Source organism: Mya arenaria, chromosome 7 (assembly GCF_026914265.1).
Source record: "Mya arenaria isolate MELC-2E11 chromosome 7, ASM2691426v1".
NCBI lineage: Eukaryota > Metazoa > Mollusca > Bivalvia > Myida > Myidae > Mya > Mya arenaria.
In genome coordinates this window covers 12278027-12296077 of record NC_069128.1, presented here as the reverse complement: position 1 = coordinate 12296077, position 18051 = coordinate 12278027, and the positions used below count along the sequence as shown (strand labels likewise).

The window sequence follows — 18051 nt, the reverse complement described above, 5'->3', positions numbered from 1 at the left end:
TGCCTAGTGTTAAATATGGACAGGGTACTTCTGAGAGAGACCCGAGGCTGTGGGTGAAAATGACACATTGTGTCGCGCTAAATATAATTTGGACATAATGAATTTAACAGAAAATAAAGGAATATATGTTTAATTCAAGGAATATTAGGTTTCAACAACCAAATACGCAATATTTGTGTATACTTAAGCCTTTAACACTATGAACAGGATGCAACATTCTCCCATAACTTTAGGTCAAACCCTCACTTGAGATACTTACATGTATCTATCCCCGACAGGTGTACCAACAATGACTCCCCCAAGCGTAACCGGCGTGCCAGGGAAAACGGGAATATACAACTGCACACAAGGTTGGACTTCCGCTATGAGCGTCACGACTTCATCCATCACCGGGGACGATTTAGAGACGATCACGGACCTGAGGAGAAAATACGAGTTTTGTGACGACGAGAAGATTGTGTCCATTAGGTAAGAAAATGTCCACACAATCATGATATTTTGCGTTCCTTGATTGGCAAAGTCCATTTTGGCATATTCCATTTTTATCGTTCACAGCAAGGTTTCATCATTAATGTACGGTGACAATGTGGGGCAGGCAATTCTTTCAATCGTTAATTACGTATTTGTACTAATTAAAAACGATAAAAGCAGGCCCGTGATACCAATTAAACAGTTAATAAGAAGCGTCAAAATTAACATCAGATTCAAACTGTTTGAATCTTTACTTTAATACCTGTCATCAACTTCTTTAGGTGCGCCGATCTGATCTCCGACAAGACCGCCAAAGAATTGGGTCAAAAGGTCACGTGTGACATGACCCAGGGCCTCATCTGTAAGGGTGCTGACCAGCCCGGTGGCAAGTGTGCGGACTACATGGTGCAGCTCTACTGCGACTGTGATGGTACATACCGGATATGTTTACATTTATTATATTTACATGAACGACAGGGATTTTAAGATTTGATATGGAAAATTGGGGAAGAAATGCACATAAATAATCCTGATAGTAAAACGAACAATGCTGAGTCCTCAAATGAATATTGCAATGATTGCACGTTCTACTCTTTTGTACTCTGATATGAAAATTTATCATCATAATTTTGTACATGCATGTTTTTACAGCCTCCATGACGACCACTACCTTAGTTCCACCAATGCTACCAGGCGGTACCCCTGAGCTTCGTCCACCATACCACGAGCAAGTAACACCAACACTCAAGCCCACCTCGCACCCAGGAGAGACCACAGTCACGCCCCGGAAGTCATGTGATATACCCCTTGGAGTAACAGACAGGCAGATTGTGTCAGATAGCCAACTTTCGGCTTCTACCTCCTTCAATTTTACCTTCGAAGCAACTAATGGCCGTCTGATGCAGCAACCCTCAGGGACAAACGGAGGAGCGTGGATGCCAAGGTAATAGTTGTTACAGCAAAATATATAGAAAGTTTGTATTCATTTAAATGATTAAGTTTGTTAAAAGAAATCAAATCATGCTGTTAGTATCAAACGTATTATTCCATTGTGCTCTGCTCAACGCATGTGTTGAATTATCTTCAGATTCTTCGATACTCAACAATTCATTCAAGTGGACTTTGGTCACCCCGAGAAAATATCCGGAGTGGTAACGCAAGGACGACAGGACACTGACCAATGGGTGGAATCATTCCTGATTGAGACCAGTCTTGACGGTATTCACTGGTACAAGTACGTGGACCGCGGTTCCAAGAAAGCCTTCACAATATTCCCTGCAAATTTTGATCGCAACACACCCGTCAAGTCTTTCTTCGACCGTGAGGTCGACGCCCAATACGTGCGCATCGTACCAATGACATGGAATGACAAGATTGCCATTCGGTTCGACGTGCTGTCCTGTTATGGACGGTCCACGACGCCGCCTCCTGGTCATTACACGACCGACAGGCCAACAGTCACCACGCCAACCTCAGTTGAACCAACACCGCCTCCTTGTAAGCGTTGTATTCGACTAATATCGACCTTGACCTTAATATGTATACGTTTCATAATCAAACTAAAGCCTCGTGTATATATTTCAGCAATTTTTTATTATAAGTTTATTTAGTGTTGCTGTAATAGTTTAAATAAAAACTGATTTTTCCTTGCGGCTCATATGTGGCTTTTTGTTAGTGGTATATTTCGGTCAAAGACCATCAAATGCATTGATAATGAAAGCAGTAACAGGCATCTTGAAACAAAACAGATAAGTATTAAAAGGTACTTTCCTCACCAACTGCAGTGTGCTTGGAGCCCATGGGTATCGACAACCCAATGATCGTAAAGGACGGTCAGCTGACCTCTAGCTCTAACCTTGACTCAATGCACGGTGCGGCTGCTGGCAGATTATATAACGAGTTCACTGGATGGGCCCCCGTGTATGTACATTTTGCAGTGTTGCACTCTGCATTAAATCTGGAATATAAAGTTAAATATGCACATATTTTGAATTAAAATTAAAACATAAGTAGTATGTTTTGTTTAAACATTTGTCGATTTCTATCGAACGCCTTTTGGCAAATGTTTTGTATGATGATTAATATCTAACGGTATTTACCATTTTCTGATCAGCGATATGTTCCCGTCATTCCGTATTAAGTATGGATTATTATGTGTGGCTTATCCTGCTCTCTGTTCTAGTTCGACTTCTGGTAAGCAGTGGCTACAGGTAGATCTACTGGAACCCCGCTATATTTCCGGTATCCTCACCCAAGGCGTCCCAGACAAGGACATGTGGAGTATACAATATGTCGTCTCCTTCTCAAATGTGAGTAGATGGTTGGTCCATTTTAGTGTGATCTAAGCATTGTTCAGTCATTATAAAATGCGCATTTTTTATGAAATAAACGCAACACAACCACAAACCATGTGTTTCGGTTATATATTAATATGAAGCTCTGTTTATTATTAAAGATACTGATGATAGGTTCACATTGTCCAACGCTCCCATTTATTGGTTAAATAGGTTATGGCTGCGTACAAATATACATCATCCTGTTTTCAGGATGGCTATACCTTCACCGCATACTCGGAAAAGGATGGAGGACTCCCTAAGGTGTTTAATGCCAACAAAGATCGTAACTCTATCATCAAGATGATGTTTAACCGAAACATGGTGGGACGTTATGTCCGAGTCACGCCTATTGAAGGAGGCTGGGCAGGTATTGGTCTGAGGTTCAACCTGATTGGATGCTACAAGTAAGACTTTAAGCTGATTGGCGTCTTAAACTATGTCTGATAGGTAATTGTCTGCTGCAAATAAGTCTTTAAGGTGATTAGATGGTACCAGTAAGTCTTAAAGCCGGTTGAATGGTAGAGATGTATTAAAGCTCGTTAGATTGTAAAGATAAAACATTCATGTGATTGGCTTCTCAGTGGCAGATCCGTGATCTAGTTTTAGCACACTTAACTTTTAAACCTATTGGAACAGGTTGGGTTCCCCGCCCCAAACGGGAGTCCAGTGTGACAATGCGATACACTGGTGTATGTTAAACAACTAGATAATCCCTTGTCATGACTACATGTCTGTGCACTACGGCACACGGCCTCACAAGACTAATACTGGCACTGGGTCCTACGCCGATTCATGATATTCCCATTTATATCGTAAATTAAACGTTCACACACCCCTTCAAACGGTTATAAATAGGACGTACATTGTTTTAACCTCGTGTATTTGAAGGAAAACCTGATCAAAACAACAAGTTGTACACTTTTTAGAATACATGTACATATGTCGTCAGTAATGAAATGATTAAGATATTTTATTTGTAAATGCGGCAACATTTAAAAAAATACATTTTTAATAAAATTGTTTATTATTCACCACGGGTATTGTTTTCGTCCACCGCACATTTACCACGGCCTCCTTCATGATTACCAACTTCACAATATACACGTTATTCTTAAATCGCCACGTATAGAACAATCACTTGTATAAGTATTATATGTATTCCGTTATCTCCGTTCAGCACATCAACCACGGCCCCGCCCATGACTACCCAGACAGTGGTACCACCTACTCTGCCATTCGCCTTCCCCAACATGACAACAACACCTATTGTTCCTCCAACACAGATTCTCCCAGGTAACGTTTTCATTAGAAATCCATCCTTCCACGAACACAGATTCTCCCAGGTAACGTCTTCATTAGAAATCATTCCTACCACGAACACAGATTCTCCCAGATAACATCTTCATTAGAAATCCATCCTACCACGAACGCAGATTCTCCCAGGTAACGTTTTCATTAGAAATCCATCCTACCACGAACAAAGATTCTCCCAGGTAACATCTTCATTAGAAATCCATCCTACCACGAGCACAGATTCTCCCAGGTAACATCTTCATTAGAAATCCATCCTACCACGAACAAAGATTCTCCCAGGTAACATCTTCATTAGAAATCCATCCTACCACGAGCACAGATTCTCCCAGGTAACGTTTTCATTAGAAATCCATCCTACCACGAACAAAGATTCTCCCAGGTAACATCTTCATTAGAAATCCATCCTACCACGAGCACAGATTCTCCCAGGTAACGTATTTAGTAGATATCTATCTTACAAACATCACAGACTCGCCCGGGTAACGTATTTCATAGAAATCCATCGTACCACAATCGCCGATTCTCCCGGGTAACGTATTTACTAGAAATACTTACGTACTTGCTATAAACAATGAGATGACGGCACGAACGATTTGACATCTTAGTTGTATGTCACACTACATATTTAATAAATTGCAGGATATTTAATATAAGTTATATTTTTGCAAACAATATGGAATTTTCGTATAGACAGTGCTTACAGAAGATTTAATGAACATGTAGATAAAACTCATGTATGAAGTTTCTTTCTTAATATTATAAAACATACAGTTACTATACACTATATGTGGTAATAAACATGACCTGTATTCACCTCAGTCTGCACCATCCCAATGGGCATCGGTAACAGGTACATAATCGGAGCAAATCAGATCTCAGCTTCCTCCAGCCTCGGTATCGAGCACCTGAAGACCAAGAAGAGAGAAGCCAATGGAATCAAATTGCCTTGGACACCAGTGTACGTGCGGCGCTAAATAACATTATATTCCATTACAAATGCAGGCTTCAAATATGGTTATCGCTTTAAATACAGATTGTGAGTTAGTATAAGTACGGGGACGTGTTTATATATTGGCATGTACGATTTAAACCATTTTAACGAAACTTCTGCCATCTGTGCCTGACAATGTATGCAATGTATTAAATATTTAGATTTTTTTGAAAATGGACTGTATTTGCAGGCCCACGGATCCCCACCCCTACGTCCAAATAGACTTCCTGGAGCCAAAAACCCTCTCGGGAGTCCTCACTCAAGGCAGCCCGTACAAGTCCGAATGGGTAACATCCTACCAAGTTTACACAAGCTTAAATGGCAAGACATGGACACCATACTCCGACATTGTAAATGCTACAACACCAAAGACATTCAAAGGTAACAAAGATAACACAACAGCAGTCACCAATCTGTTCAACAGGAACATCAACGGTAGATTCATCAGAATCTACCCAACCAGTTTCCACACAGCTGCTACCCTGATGTTTGAAATCCTAGGATGTAACCCATCAGAGGCTGTCAACATGACAACAACAGTGTCTCCAAGCGGTGTCAGCACACTTACACCCACTGTGTCCCCACCAGCGGGCTCAAAGAACACCCCGACCATTACTCCACCTTCACAGACTGGTACCCCAACCACACTAGGATTTGGACAGACTGTGCCAATTACAACTCCGACCTACGTGGCTCCTCCGACAGGTAGGATTTCAGTTTATTATTGCAGATTGGACGTTTAATTAATGTTTCATCCGTATATAAAAAATAATATGAAAGAATTAAACACGTACATAACAAGCGAATGTTAAACCAAAAAAGAAGTATATCACTTTGCTTTGTACTCAAATACCGGCGTCTTATTTTTAGACAAGGATGACCCTTTTATTAAAAAACAACAACTTTATAATAAAGATGAATCCTTTAATCTAATATTTACAAATCATTTGTTAAAGTGTGTTTGATACACTTCAATTAACATTTAGCGTTTCTGACACATATTGTTATGCCCCCCAAGGGGAGAGTTCGTCTGTCAAACTCTTGTCCAAAAGTTAAATATAGAGATTTGAATGAAATTTGAAACATAGACATGTGCCCGATTATTTAGGTATCGGTTTTCGGTGTCTAACATATTTTGCTCATTTCAGTGTGTCTAACGCCGATGGGTCTAGAGTACAGCCGAACTGTGTTTGATCGTCAAATCACATCGTCTTCAAAAATGAATGAGCTCACTGGGGCCACACAAGGCAGAATACACAGTAACTCTAGCTGGATTCCTAGGTAGGATAATCTGCTTATACAAACACACGTATTGATAATGACATTATTCAATCAAATGATTTTCAAAGGTTTAGATAAAACTCCTAACTATGAAATACTGTGCCACTAGACAGCAGTTTGTATTTGCCTGTCTTTCTGAACTTGTTAACACATTTTACAGACTAGAAAAAATCGCAATAAACATGAATATGCTACCTTATTTCAGTCTAAACGACTCATCTCCATGGATCCAAGTCAACTTTGAAAAGCCAAAACTGCTGAGCGGTATATTGACACAGGGTGAAAACGGAGGGCAAAGATGGGTCACCAAATACACTGTAGATTTCAGCATGGACGGCAAAACCTTCTATCCATACACCCTCATTCTTGGCGGCTCCAAATCCGTTGTGTTTAGTGGTAACAACGACAGCAACTCACTGGTTAGGCAGCTTTTCAACAGGAACGTCACAGCGCAGTACATCCGTATTCATCCTAAAGAATGGCACGGAAATGCAGCAGCTATTCGGTTCAACATCATCGGTTGCAACCCAGACAGTCCACAGACACCCATAGTAACGACTCCAAGTCCCTCTGTCACCCCACCAACCAACGGAACAGGTGTCGGAACCACGACCGTGTACGAGCATATCAGCACCATCTCGGGAATGTTCATGTTCCCGCCTTCACGTATGTACAGTGTTTATGGACAGAATCGTTATTGACTCGGTCAAGTTATTCTCAACGTTTATTGATTGGTCAATATTAAACCAATAATAACTACGTACAAATTAAATCGTTTTAATGAGTCAACCAGCCAACAGATAACCTGTTGACAGCTTATTACACAATTGTACATCTGCCTTCAAAACACATATAAAGGCTAACACCATACCTGTGATAAATGACTCTTTCAATGATTACAGTATGTACGGTACCAATGGGGGTTGCTAACACTCTGGTCGTCAAGGATCAGCAGTTGAGTGCCTCGTCTTCCAAGGATATGTTTAGTGGCGCCGAGAGGTCGCGACTGGACGCTCAGAAGGATGGTAGTTTCTATGGCGGCTGGGTAGCAGGGTAAGTCTGAATATATTATACGTGTGTAAAAATTACCGACCGTATAAATAATCTTCATAGTTGTTTACTTACTTGATGTTATGTGTGGGCTGAATCTAAAACCATCTCCTAGATGACAAGAATGCTTTACCAATGCAGAACGCAGACATTTTTTAAGAAATGCATAAATCGTGAAAGAGCCCAAGTCATTCACATCAACAATGTGTATTACAGGGAAAATAACATGAAGCAGTACATCCAAGTGGATTTTCTGGCACCATACTACGTTGGCGGAATTAAGACTGAAGGACGCTCGGACAAAGACCAATGGGTTACGAAGTACGAGATCTATTACAGCACGGATGGGAAACACTATAGCGCCCTGCCCAAGTCCTACCTGGATAGCTCGCCAATGGCGTTTTCCGGAAATAAGGACTCCGGCACGCCTGTTACAAACTTGTTCAACCTGGTTGCCGCTCGTTGGATCAGGTATTTCTTGGCTATAGATTTTCTAATGATATATCTAAACGTAGTTCCATTTTTTTATTTACAAATGGCACATATATTAAATCACATAAAAGACAAGCAATGACATAATGAAACGCACTTTAATGTCGTACTTTTTTTTCTTCATTTCGACATCGTGCAAGAATACTTGTTTTAACGTGACGACATAAGAGTATAAGACGTTATACAATCTCACAGACCAACTGACTCGCATAGTATTTCTTTTATTTAATTTCTTTGAAGTGTTTTTAAAACAGTAAAAATAGTTTTCATTTAAAAACCCATTTGATTTTCAAAAAATACCACTCTCTTTCGCGTTTTACTGCGGAAGTGTTTAGCGCATGCGCACTAGACTACTGTAATACGGAATCAGAACGTGCAATGTTCAATCATACAGTACTTTGTACGGACATTTAACATATATCTAATTATAAGAATAAAAAACAATTTTGTACCAAGCATATTATAAAACAAACATGTTGTATTTATGTGTATACAAACATTATGAAATATTTAAAGTAGAAACAGAGTTGGAAAATACACAAACAACTTACAATTTGTACTTAATATTTTTTTTCACTCTGATGAATGCAACATCAAACTGAAAAAAATCAACCTACCCATTGCTTTCACAGAATCCACCCCATTGAATGGAACAACGCCATTGCAATGAGATTCGAGGTCCTGGGCTGCATGTCTCCATCGCGATCACGGCTTACGACCACCGCCCTCCCCACAACTCCTACTACACACATGTCTGGTAGGCTCTTAAAACGCATGCATTGTTTTCAGTTATAGGACGTATCATGAAGATAGGACGAACAGTGTTTAAGCAACGATATTTATCGTAAAAGTTTAAAATTAGACTATCTGTTCACTTATAATCACTTTTGGATTTGAAATCAATGTAGTTATAACTTTTTATGAATAGCTGACAACATGTTTCTGTAAATATTATTTTTACGATAATGTACGCAACGACTATCTTCAGCTGACATTGTAAGAATCAATTCATACAAACCAACATCTACCTTAAGATCTTTTCTAGTAAGACAAGGTACCATACGTGATATTGTACGAACATTCAACCTTTCTAGTAACCGGTACTCTCACATCTGGAACCGGTACCGCCACCGGCACCACGTCAGCCTCCAGTGTTAGCCCAACTGCCTGTGCATACTGGACACCTTGGGTGAGCGCCAGCAAGCCAGACAAGGAGGGGGAATACGAGTCAGCCTGGCAGTTGAAACAGCTGATTACTTTCTGCGACTACCAATACGTCCAACAGACCGAGTGTAGAACCACAGGTTAGAATTACGGATAATACATTGTATCCATATTTATGCGGTCATTGTAGTTTTAGAGTGCTAAACGTTTTTATGAAAAACCTTTTGCCCATAACTGGAACTCATTAAATGTTTTGCAACTTGCCTTGACCTCCCAGTTTTAGTTGTATTGTTTGCATTGCAGTTTTGGACATGCCTTCAATGCGTCACTATTGGTATATTGTTGTATGCGAGGCAACTATCTTACCCATAAACCACTCTTACCCAATTGCCAACACATAATACAATTGTAACAAATAATAGTTCATGTGTCTGTTTATGGCCAATTTATCTTCTTGTCTGTTCGTTTATATTCCCGAAACATTATCCTATGTAACGCAAAATTGAACAACCATCAATGCCATTGTTTTAAACGTTGACCTTATAATCTTGAAATTTTAGGGACATGGCATCCTAGATCAAATATTGGTTTCAAAATGAGGTTGCGATATGTTTAAGGTACTCACATTCCGTACGATCAGACTGGCGAGAATGGTGTGATTTGCAACAATGACTTAAAGGGCCTTCTTTGCTACGCCAAGAACCAAACCGACGGCAGTTGTCTCGATTATGAAATCCGAGTCTTCTGTGACGAATGTGCATCTACACCAGCTGTTACAACAGCGGCTCCGAAGACGTGCAACCCACGCTGGCTACCTTGGATTAACACCATGACACCAACAAACGAAATGAGCTACGTCGAGCACGAGTTCATGAGCCTACAGAAACAACAAGAACTTTGCTTTGATGGCAAAATCACTCGAATTGAATGTCAAACAATATATGGAGTGAGCTTCCACAGTGCTGGGACCATAGGCTCTACCTGTGAGATTCTTAGCGGACTTACCTGCAAGAATAGCGACAACTATCCTGTTCCATGTGATGACTACCAGGTCCGATACTACTGCGACTGTGCACGTACGTACCAATCACATTTGATAACATATGTGTAGGGGTTTCCAGTACCGAAAGAACAATCTGCATCTTGCAAGTGGGTCGGATGTTTCGATACGGACTAAAACACATAATTTCTTTTTCTTGCACACCATAGATTATACATTTATGAAAATATTGTTGCATAAAACGCAGGTAAATTCCTTTCAAGAAAAAGCTTGCGCAACGTTGGTAACTTCCGCTATGACCCGTAGTAATTTCAGATCAGATGTCTTAAGTTTAATTCTAAGTCTTGTTTGAATTTATATGTAATTGGCCTTTCTTTCAATGGCATTATGTATTTAGCATAATATACCAAAAAGTAAAATAAAAAAGAGCAACAGAGTGCGTGACTCATCTGGAATTGGTGTGCAAGACGGAACATTCAAGTTTAGCTAAACTCACCGGTAATGCATGTCCGACGTGCAAGTTTACGTGGTCTTGTCTTGTCACAGAGAATAAGACTATTTTAAACAAAGGTAATACCAGTTTCTGTATAAGGTCAAATATATTTGATTTAATATAAATGTTAAAGCTAAGTACGCTGGCTATCTTTGCTTGCCATAAGTGTTTCATCAAGTCAGCGCTGTAGAATATTAATATTGATGGTGCGATCTGTCTGATGCTATGCAATGACATTCACAATGTTCAAACAAGGCAGATACTTTATCATCTACAGCGGCACCAACACTCCATCCAACAGGCTTTGCAACTGGAACCCCGACAATAACACCACCTGGTTATACAGGCACTGGCACTCCGACACAGACAACTGGCGGTAACAACAACGGCACTCCAACCTTAACACCACCAGGTTATACGGGCACAGGTACTCCGACAATAACTCCTCCTGGTTATACAGGCACTGGCACTCCGACACAGAAACCTGGCGGTAACAACAACGGCACTCCAACCTTAACACCACCAGGTTATACGGGCACAGGTACTCCGACAATAACACCACCTGGTTATACAGGCACTGGCACTCCGACACAGAAACCTGGCGGTAACAACAACGGCACTCCAACCTTAACACCACCAGGTTATACGGGCACAGGTACTCCGACAATAACTCCTCCTGGCTACACAGGAACTGGCACTCCGACAATCACTCCTCCTGGCTACACCGGAACTGGCACTCCGACAGTAACTCCCCCTGGCTACACAGGAACTGGCACTCCGACAATAACTCCTCCTGGCTACACCGGAACTGGCACTCCGACAATAACTCCCCCTGACTATACAGGAACTGGCACTCCAACAATCACCCCCCCTGGTTACACAGGAACTGGCACTCCGACGATAACTCCTCCTGGCTACACCGGGACTGGCACTCCGACAATCACTCCTCCTGGCTACACCGGAACTGGTACTCCGACAATAACTCCCCCTGGCTACACAGGAACTGGAACTCCAACAATGACTCCTCCTGGCTACACCGGAACTGGCACACCGACAATAACTCCTCCTGGCTACACCGGAACTGGCACTCCGACAATAACTCCCCCTGGCTACACAGGAACTGGCACTCCGACAATCACTCCCCCTGGTTACACCGGAACTGGCACTCCGACAATCACTCCACCTGGCTACAATGGAACTGGCACTCCGACAATCACTCCCCCTGGCTACACCGGAACTGGCACTCCGACAATCACTCCCCCTGGATACAATAGAACTGGCACTCCGACAATCACTCCCCCTGGCTACACCGGAACTGGCACTCCGACTATCACTCCCCCTGGCTACACCGGAACTGGCACTCCTACAATCACTCCTCCTGGCTACACAGGAACTGGCACTCCAACAATCACTCCTCCTGGCTACACCGGAACTGGCACTCCGACAATCACTCCCCCTGGCAACACAGGAACTGGCACTCCGACAATCACTCCCCCTGGCTACACAGGAACTGGCACACCGACAATCACTCCCCCTGGCTACACCGGAACTGGCACTCCGACAATCACTCCTCCTGGCTACACCGGAACTGGCACTCCGACAATCACCCCCCCTGGCTACACAGGAACGGGCACACCGACAATCACTCCCCCTGGCTACACAGGAACGGGCACACCGACAATCACTCCCCCTGGAAACAATGGAACTGGCACTCCGACAATAACTCCTCCTGGCTACACCGGAACTGGCACTCCGACACAGAAACCTGGCGGTAATGACAACGGCACTCCAACCTTAACACCACCAGGTTATACAGGCACAGGTATTCCGACAATCACTCCTCCTGGCTACACCGGAACTGGCACTCCGACAATCACACCCCCTGGCTACACCGGAACTGGCACTCCGACAATAACTCCTCCTGGCTACACCGGAACTGGCACACCGACAATAACTCCCCCTGGCTACACAGGAACTGGCACTCCTACAATAACTCCTCCAGGCTACACCGGAACTGGCTCTCCAACAATCACTCCCCCTGGCTACACTGGAACTGGCACTCCAACAATAACACCACCTGGTTATACTGGCACTGGCACTCCAACACAGAAACCTGGCGGTAACAACAACGGCACTCCAACTTTAACACCACCAGGTTATACGGGCACAGGTACTCCGACAATCACTCCTCCTGGCTTCACCGGAACTGGCTCTCCAACAGGCTATTCTGGTACAGGAGTTCCAACTGTTTCTCCAACAGGCCATTCAGGAGGGACGCCGACACTCACACCAACTACTTGTGCTATTGCCACTAAATGGTCATCTTGGGTCAACCGCCATACACCGGATGCGACTACAGATGAAATCGAGAGCATGACAGCTGCTGAAAAAATAACATTCTGTGGCTTAGGAAAGATTATTGCTGTTGAGTGTAAAACCATCGATAACATACCAAGCTACAGTGCGGGAGACTTTGGTTTTAAGTGTGACATAGCGAATGGTGCCACGTGTGTAGCCATGGATAACTTCCCTATTGGTTGCCAAGACTACATGATCAGATACCAATGTCAAGAGCAGATTTGTGGTGGTAAGTACTTAACCCACCACACATGGGTTAAAAATAAAAGGATCAATGTAGAATGTTTAAGCAGTTTAAGTTTTAAGTTGTAATTGACAGTATCTCCATATTAGAATTATAAAAACTATTTGCAATGTGTTGACAAATATAAATCCTTTAATTAACGCACAGCAGACCGAACTAAAGAATACGTTAGGTAAACAAGAACATTTTTTAGTTTATCAAATTTGTGGAAATGACGAATTCAATCAACATTTCAGAACCAACTACAACAAGCCAAACCACCGATGGTACCGGAACCGGAACGTTCAGTCCAATGGTACCCGGTCAGAACACACCGACGTTGACACCACCCGGCGGAAGCACGGCCACACCCACTGCGGTCCCCACCACCGTCTGTGCCACAACAACACACTGGAGCAGTTGGTTGAATCGGGACAAACCGACCACAGGAGGAGGGGATAAGGAGGTGAGGATTACACATAGTTGTTGTTGTAATAACAACAAATTATCGATTGATAATCAGGGAAACTTTATTATGTTCATCATTATTTAAATGATTGTTTCATATGCTTTTAAAACCACGCATTTTGATATACAAAAACTAACTCACAATGAAATATATAGTCATATAGACTGGTTACTCCTTTGTGTCTGTATATGAATTAAATATGTACGATGTTCTGTTTTATTAATGATCATTTTTGTCAATTTCTTGATAAACATACCTATTATATATATATATATTTATATAGTATGTATGCACTGTGCTGTTAGTGGAGTTTGATGCTGTTCTTCTATGTTTCTTGTTTGTGATTTTGTGTTCTATGTCTTTGGCGTTTGCCCAGTGCCACTAAACCGGGTTTATGTTTAAACTTTTTACTATTGAGCTTGTTTCTGTAGCTTTTTGCATAAATATTGTTTTTATAAAGAATTATCAAATATATCGTATAAGAATGTCAATTACTTTGGTTGTAAATATGTAAACCTTTTTAATAGGTTATGACTGGTGAAGAAAAACAGAAGTTCTGTCCAAGTGGCACGATTGCGACAGTGGAATGTGCTTCAATCGATGGTGTACCGTCTTACCAGAGTATGGACATAGTGGACTGTAACCCGGTTACTGGACTCTTCTGTGACAACAGTGTGAATATGGGAATGTGTGCAGACTACATGATTCGGTACCAGTGTGAGAAGACAACATGTACAGGTACACGTTTACTCACAGACTAACAAGCATGTGAAACAAATGTCGCTTAAATGATATCAATAAGATGTGTACACATGGTAGCCATACAGAAAGTTTAATGATACTTTATACTGATAATACAAAATTAAATTATAAAGACTCAAATTATTGTATAATTCAGCTTCTGTAGAGTGTTTATCACCTAACGCCCTATTTCATGTATTACATATACAAATACAGGACCTACCCTGCCACCAACTACACAGAGCCAGTCCACACTCACTCCTCCACGGTTCTCTCGCACAACCACATCTCCAGGACAAGGCGGGAAACTGACAACGTATACACATAAAGGGACAATGCATACAGGAACGGTATCCACTTTCGAAACGCCAAAGTTTGCCTCGTCTACAGCCCACCCAAACACGTCTGGAAACCAAACACCAACAAAGTCACCGTCGTTGATATGTGAAACAAAAAAGCGTTGGTCTATGTGGATTGACAGAAGTACACCTGGAATCAATGCGACTGGTGATCACGAATACATGACAACCACGGAGCTCCAACGATTTTGCGCTAGAGGAGCAATCAGTGGTGTTGAATGCCAAACCTTTGACGGTCACAATTTCGATCAAACTCCAGACTATGTGACTTGCACTTCGGAACATGGTCTTGTATGCGACGGGGCAGAGAACTTTCCGATAACCTGCATAAACTATAGAATGAGATATGAATGCACAGAACAAATATGTCAAACGCCTACTGCACTGCCTACAAGCGCTTCTGGAACACCAACAGTCCATCCGCCGAGTGTCACAGACGGTGTTCCAACTGTAAGACCACCGGGATCCTATACAGGAACCCCGACATTGCAACCACCAGGTGTAACGGATGAGCCAACGGCCCGTCCACCAAATGCAACAGGCGGAGTACCCACAGTAACACCGAAGGGGTTGTACACTAGTACACCAACAATGCAACCAACTGGAGTTTCTGGAGAGCCAACGGCCCATCCACAGAATGCCTCAGGCGGAGTACCAACTGTAACCCCGAAGGGTTCTAACACTGGTACCCCAACAATGCACCCAACTGGAGTTTCTGGAGAGCCAACGGCCCATCCACAGAATGCCTCAGGCGGAGTTCCAACTGTAACCCCGAAGGGTTCTGACACTGGTACCCCAACAATGCACCCAACTGGAGTTTCTGGCGAGCCAACGGCCCATCCACCGAATGCCTCAAGCGGAGTACCCACTGTAACCCCGAAGGGTTCTAATACTGGTACCCCAACAATGCACCCAACTGGAGTTTCTGGCGAGCCAACGGCCCTTCCACCGAATGCCTCAGGCGGAGTACCCACTGTAACCCCGAAGGGTTCTAACACTGGTACCCCAACAATGCACCCAACTGGAGTTTCTGGCGAGCCAACGGGCCATCCACCGAATGCCTCAGGCGGAGTACCAACTGTAACCCCGAAGGGTTCTAACACTGGTACCCCAACAATGCACCCAACTGGAGTTTCTGGCGAGCCAACGGCCCATCCACCGAATGCCTCAGGCGGAGTACCCACTGTTACCCCGAAGGGATCTGACTCTGGTACCCCAACAATGCACCCTACTGGAGTTTCAGGCGAGCCAACGGCCCATCCACAGAATGCCTCAGGCGGAGTACCATCTATTACCCCGAAGGGATCTTACACTGGTACTCCAACAATGCACCCACCGGGCGTTTCTGGCGAACCAACAGCCCATCCATCCACTGGCCGTACTGGTATACCAACCGTTAATCGCTGTACACAGAGTCATTGGAGCCCATGGATTAACAGAGATAACCCGAACATTGGCGGTGGCGACTACGAAAATATGACTGACAATGAGAAGGCTGATTTCTGTATTGGCGGCACCATCAAGAGTATTGAGTGCGTTACAACTGACGGCATTGCTTCCTACAGCTCTGGAGAAATTATGACATGCACGCTTCTTAACGGATTTTCTTGCAATAGTCAAGACAATGCTCCGATCCAATGCAGTGACTACAAAATCCGATACTTTTGCCAGTGTGAAGGTACGTGAGTTTGATATGTGTCGATTTGAAGTTATAGAATGTGTTATGCTTACCCTTCATTAGGATTTTATATTTTAAGGTTAATTTACACAGATTATTTTGTAGCAAAGAAAAGTAATCGTTATCACAAAACATGGTGAAGCATAAAATATGAGTATTGTATGAGAATATATTTTACAATATTGTGTTATAATGTTACAAAAAAACTATTATTAAAGATATACATAAGCGTTTGAATAAACATTTTCAGAAACCGTTTCTACTGCAAGTGTTAAACCCACACCTACCATTTCGTTTAATGGTACGCTGGCCCCGACCCTGCATCTGACATGCGGCTGGTCTCCGTGGCTAAATGGTGATAGACCAAACTTTGGATCCGCAGATTCAGGCGACCTCGAAACAATTGCATCTCTTAAAACCAAGTTTGGCCTCTGCAAGAATATCGTTGACATTTCATGCCGGGTTGCTGGTACGGACACACTGGCTGATGCTGCAGGACAGACGGAGGTGCTTTGCGATTCGGTGAATGGACTGCGTTGCTACAACAGGTACTTGCACGAATGACCAATATTTGTATTAAAGAGGCAGAGTACAGATTAAGCCGCAATAGCGTATATTGTAGTATATTATTCATGCATAGTTCATTTCTATATACAAGGGCGACACCAGCAGCCGTTAAAAGTACTGGCCCATTTTTCTCAACAGTTTTTTTTTATTTAATCTTAAATTTACTATGTTGAACTCATTGTGATTATCGTTTTATTTTAAAGTCAAACACATCTTTTGTTGATTGTAGAATTAGCTGAGCTTAGTCCTATTATACGGGAAGTAGGATGTTTCGAGATGTTTTGGCTTTGTTTCTTAAGGCTGTTGGGGAATAGTTCAGCAGCCGGATACCTACTACCCAATAATGTGACATTAACAGGAAATATGTGAACAACATTACCTTGTTTTTTTCCTCTAACAGAGACCAGCTGGGAGGAATGTGTTACGACTACGAGGTGAGCGTGCTCTGCTGGGCACCTGAATGCTCCGGACCGGTCAATCCAACAATGGTGTCTGGGGCCATTCTCACCACAGGTTAGTTTACATAATTTAAATTTTGTCAAGTCTTTGACGGTTTCACCATCACTTTTTTTCTCATTTTATTGTTTTCACATGTAGTACAAATAAAAACATATACAGTAGGGAAATAACGGCATGAAAACAATTTTATGTTTTTTAATTTGTATATATTTGATCACTCGCACCCCAACCACTTACACGCATGAACACGCACGCAAACATGTTCGCAGACACTTACACGCACACATTCTACCAATCTGTGAAGGGTTTTTTCCTCTATTGGACTTTCGAAGCTAAGTTTCGTAGTTAGTTCTAAATAAATACTTTTACTGAAAACTGCAAAGAGACGTATCTATTGTAGTGATATATGTTTGCTTGTAATGATTAAAGGAATTCATTTGCCTGTGTATATTTTAGTAATTTATCAGTTAATTTATCTATTAGGTGTTTGGTTAATCGTCTCTGACCTAAGTTTCATTTTAATGATGCTAGTATAGAACTAACAAGTGTTATATATATATAAATGAATCCTGTACATAAATCTAAGTTCATCGGAATTGTAGCAG

General features: G+C 42.3%; 1 protein-coding gene across 1 annotated transcript in view; it reads left to right on the top strand.

Annotated features, from left to right (window-relative positions):
* LOC128240920 (mucin-5B-like) overlaps window positions 1-18051 on the top strand; it is a 67295-nt gene that overhangs the window by 29963 nt on the left and 19281 nt on the right. Inside the window, exons 39-61 of the mRNA XM_052957915.1 lie at window positions 279-468; window positions 753-901; window positions 1123-1414; window positions 1559-1968; window positions 2256-2391; window positions 2654-2780; window positions 3018-3211; window positions 3985-4100; window positions 4941-5079; window positions 5303-5817; window positions 6261-6393; window positions 6599-7059; window positions 7296-7446; window positions 7660-7914; window positions 8568-8687; window positions 9088-9239; window positions 9717-10169; window positions 11167-13183; window positions 13447-13639; window positions 14170-14380; window positions 14600-16420; window positions 16671-16968; window positions 17388-17504. Coding sequence (XP_052813875.1) covers window positions 279-468; window positions 753-901; window positions 1123-1414; window positions 1559-1968; window positions 2256-2391; window positions 2654-2780; window positions 3018-3211; window positions 3985-4100; window positions 4941-5079; window positions 5303-5817; window positions 6261-6393; window positions 6599-7059; window positions 7296-7446; window positions 7660-7914; window positions 8568-8687; window positions 9088-9239; window positions 9717-10169; window positions 11167-13183; window positions 13447-13639; window positions 14170-14380; window positions 14600-16420; window positions 16671-16968; window positions 17388-17504 — 8650 coding nt within the window. The remainder of the gene's footprint in view (window positions 1-278; window positions 469-752; window positions 902-1122; window positions 1415-1558; window positions 1969-2255; window positions 2392-2653; window positions 2781-3017; window positions 3212-3984; window positions 4101-4940; window positions 5080-5302; window positions 5818-6260; window positions 6394-6598; window positions 7060-7295; window positions 7447-7659; window positions 7915-8567; window positions 8688-9087; window positions 9240-9716; window positions 10170-11166; window positions 13184-13446; window positions 13640-14169; window positions 14381-14599; window positions 16421-16670; window positions 16969-17387; window positions 17505-18051) is intronic.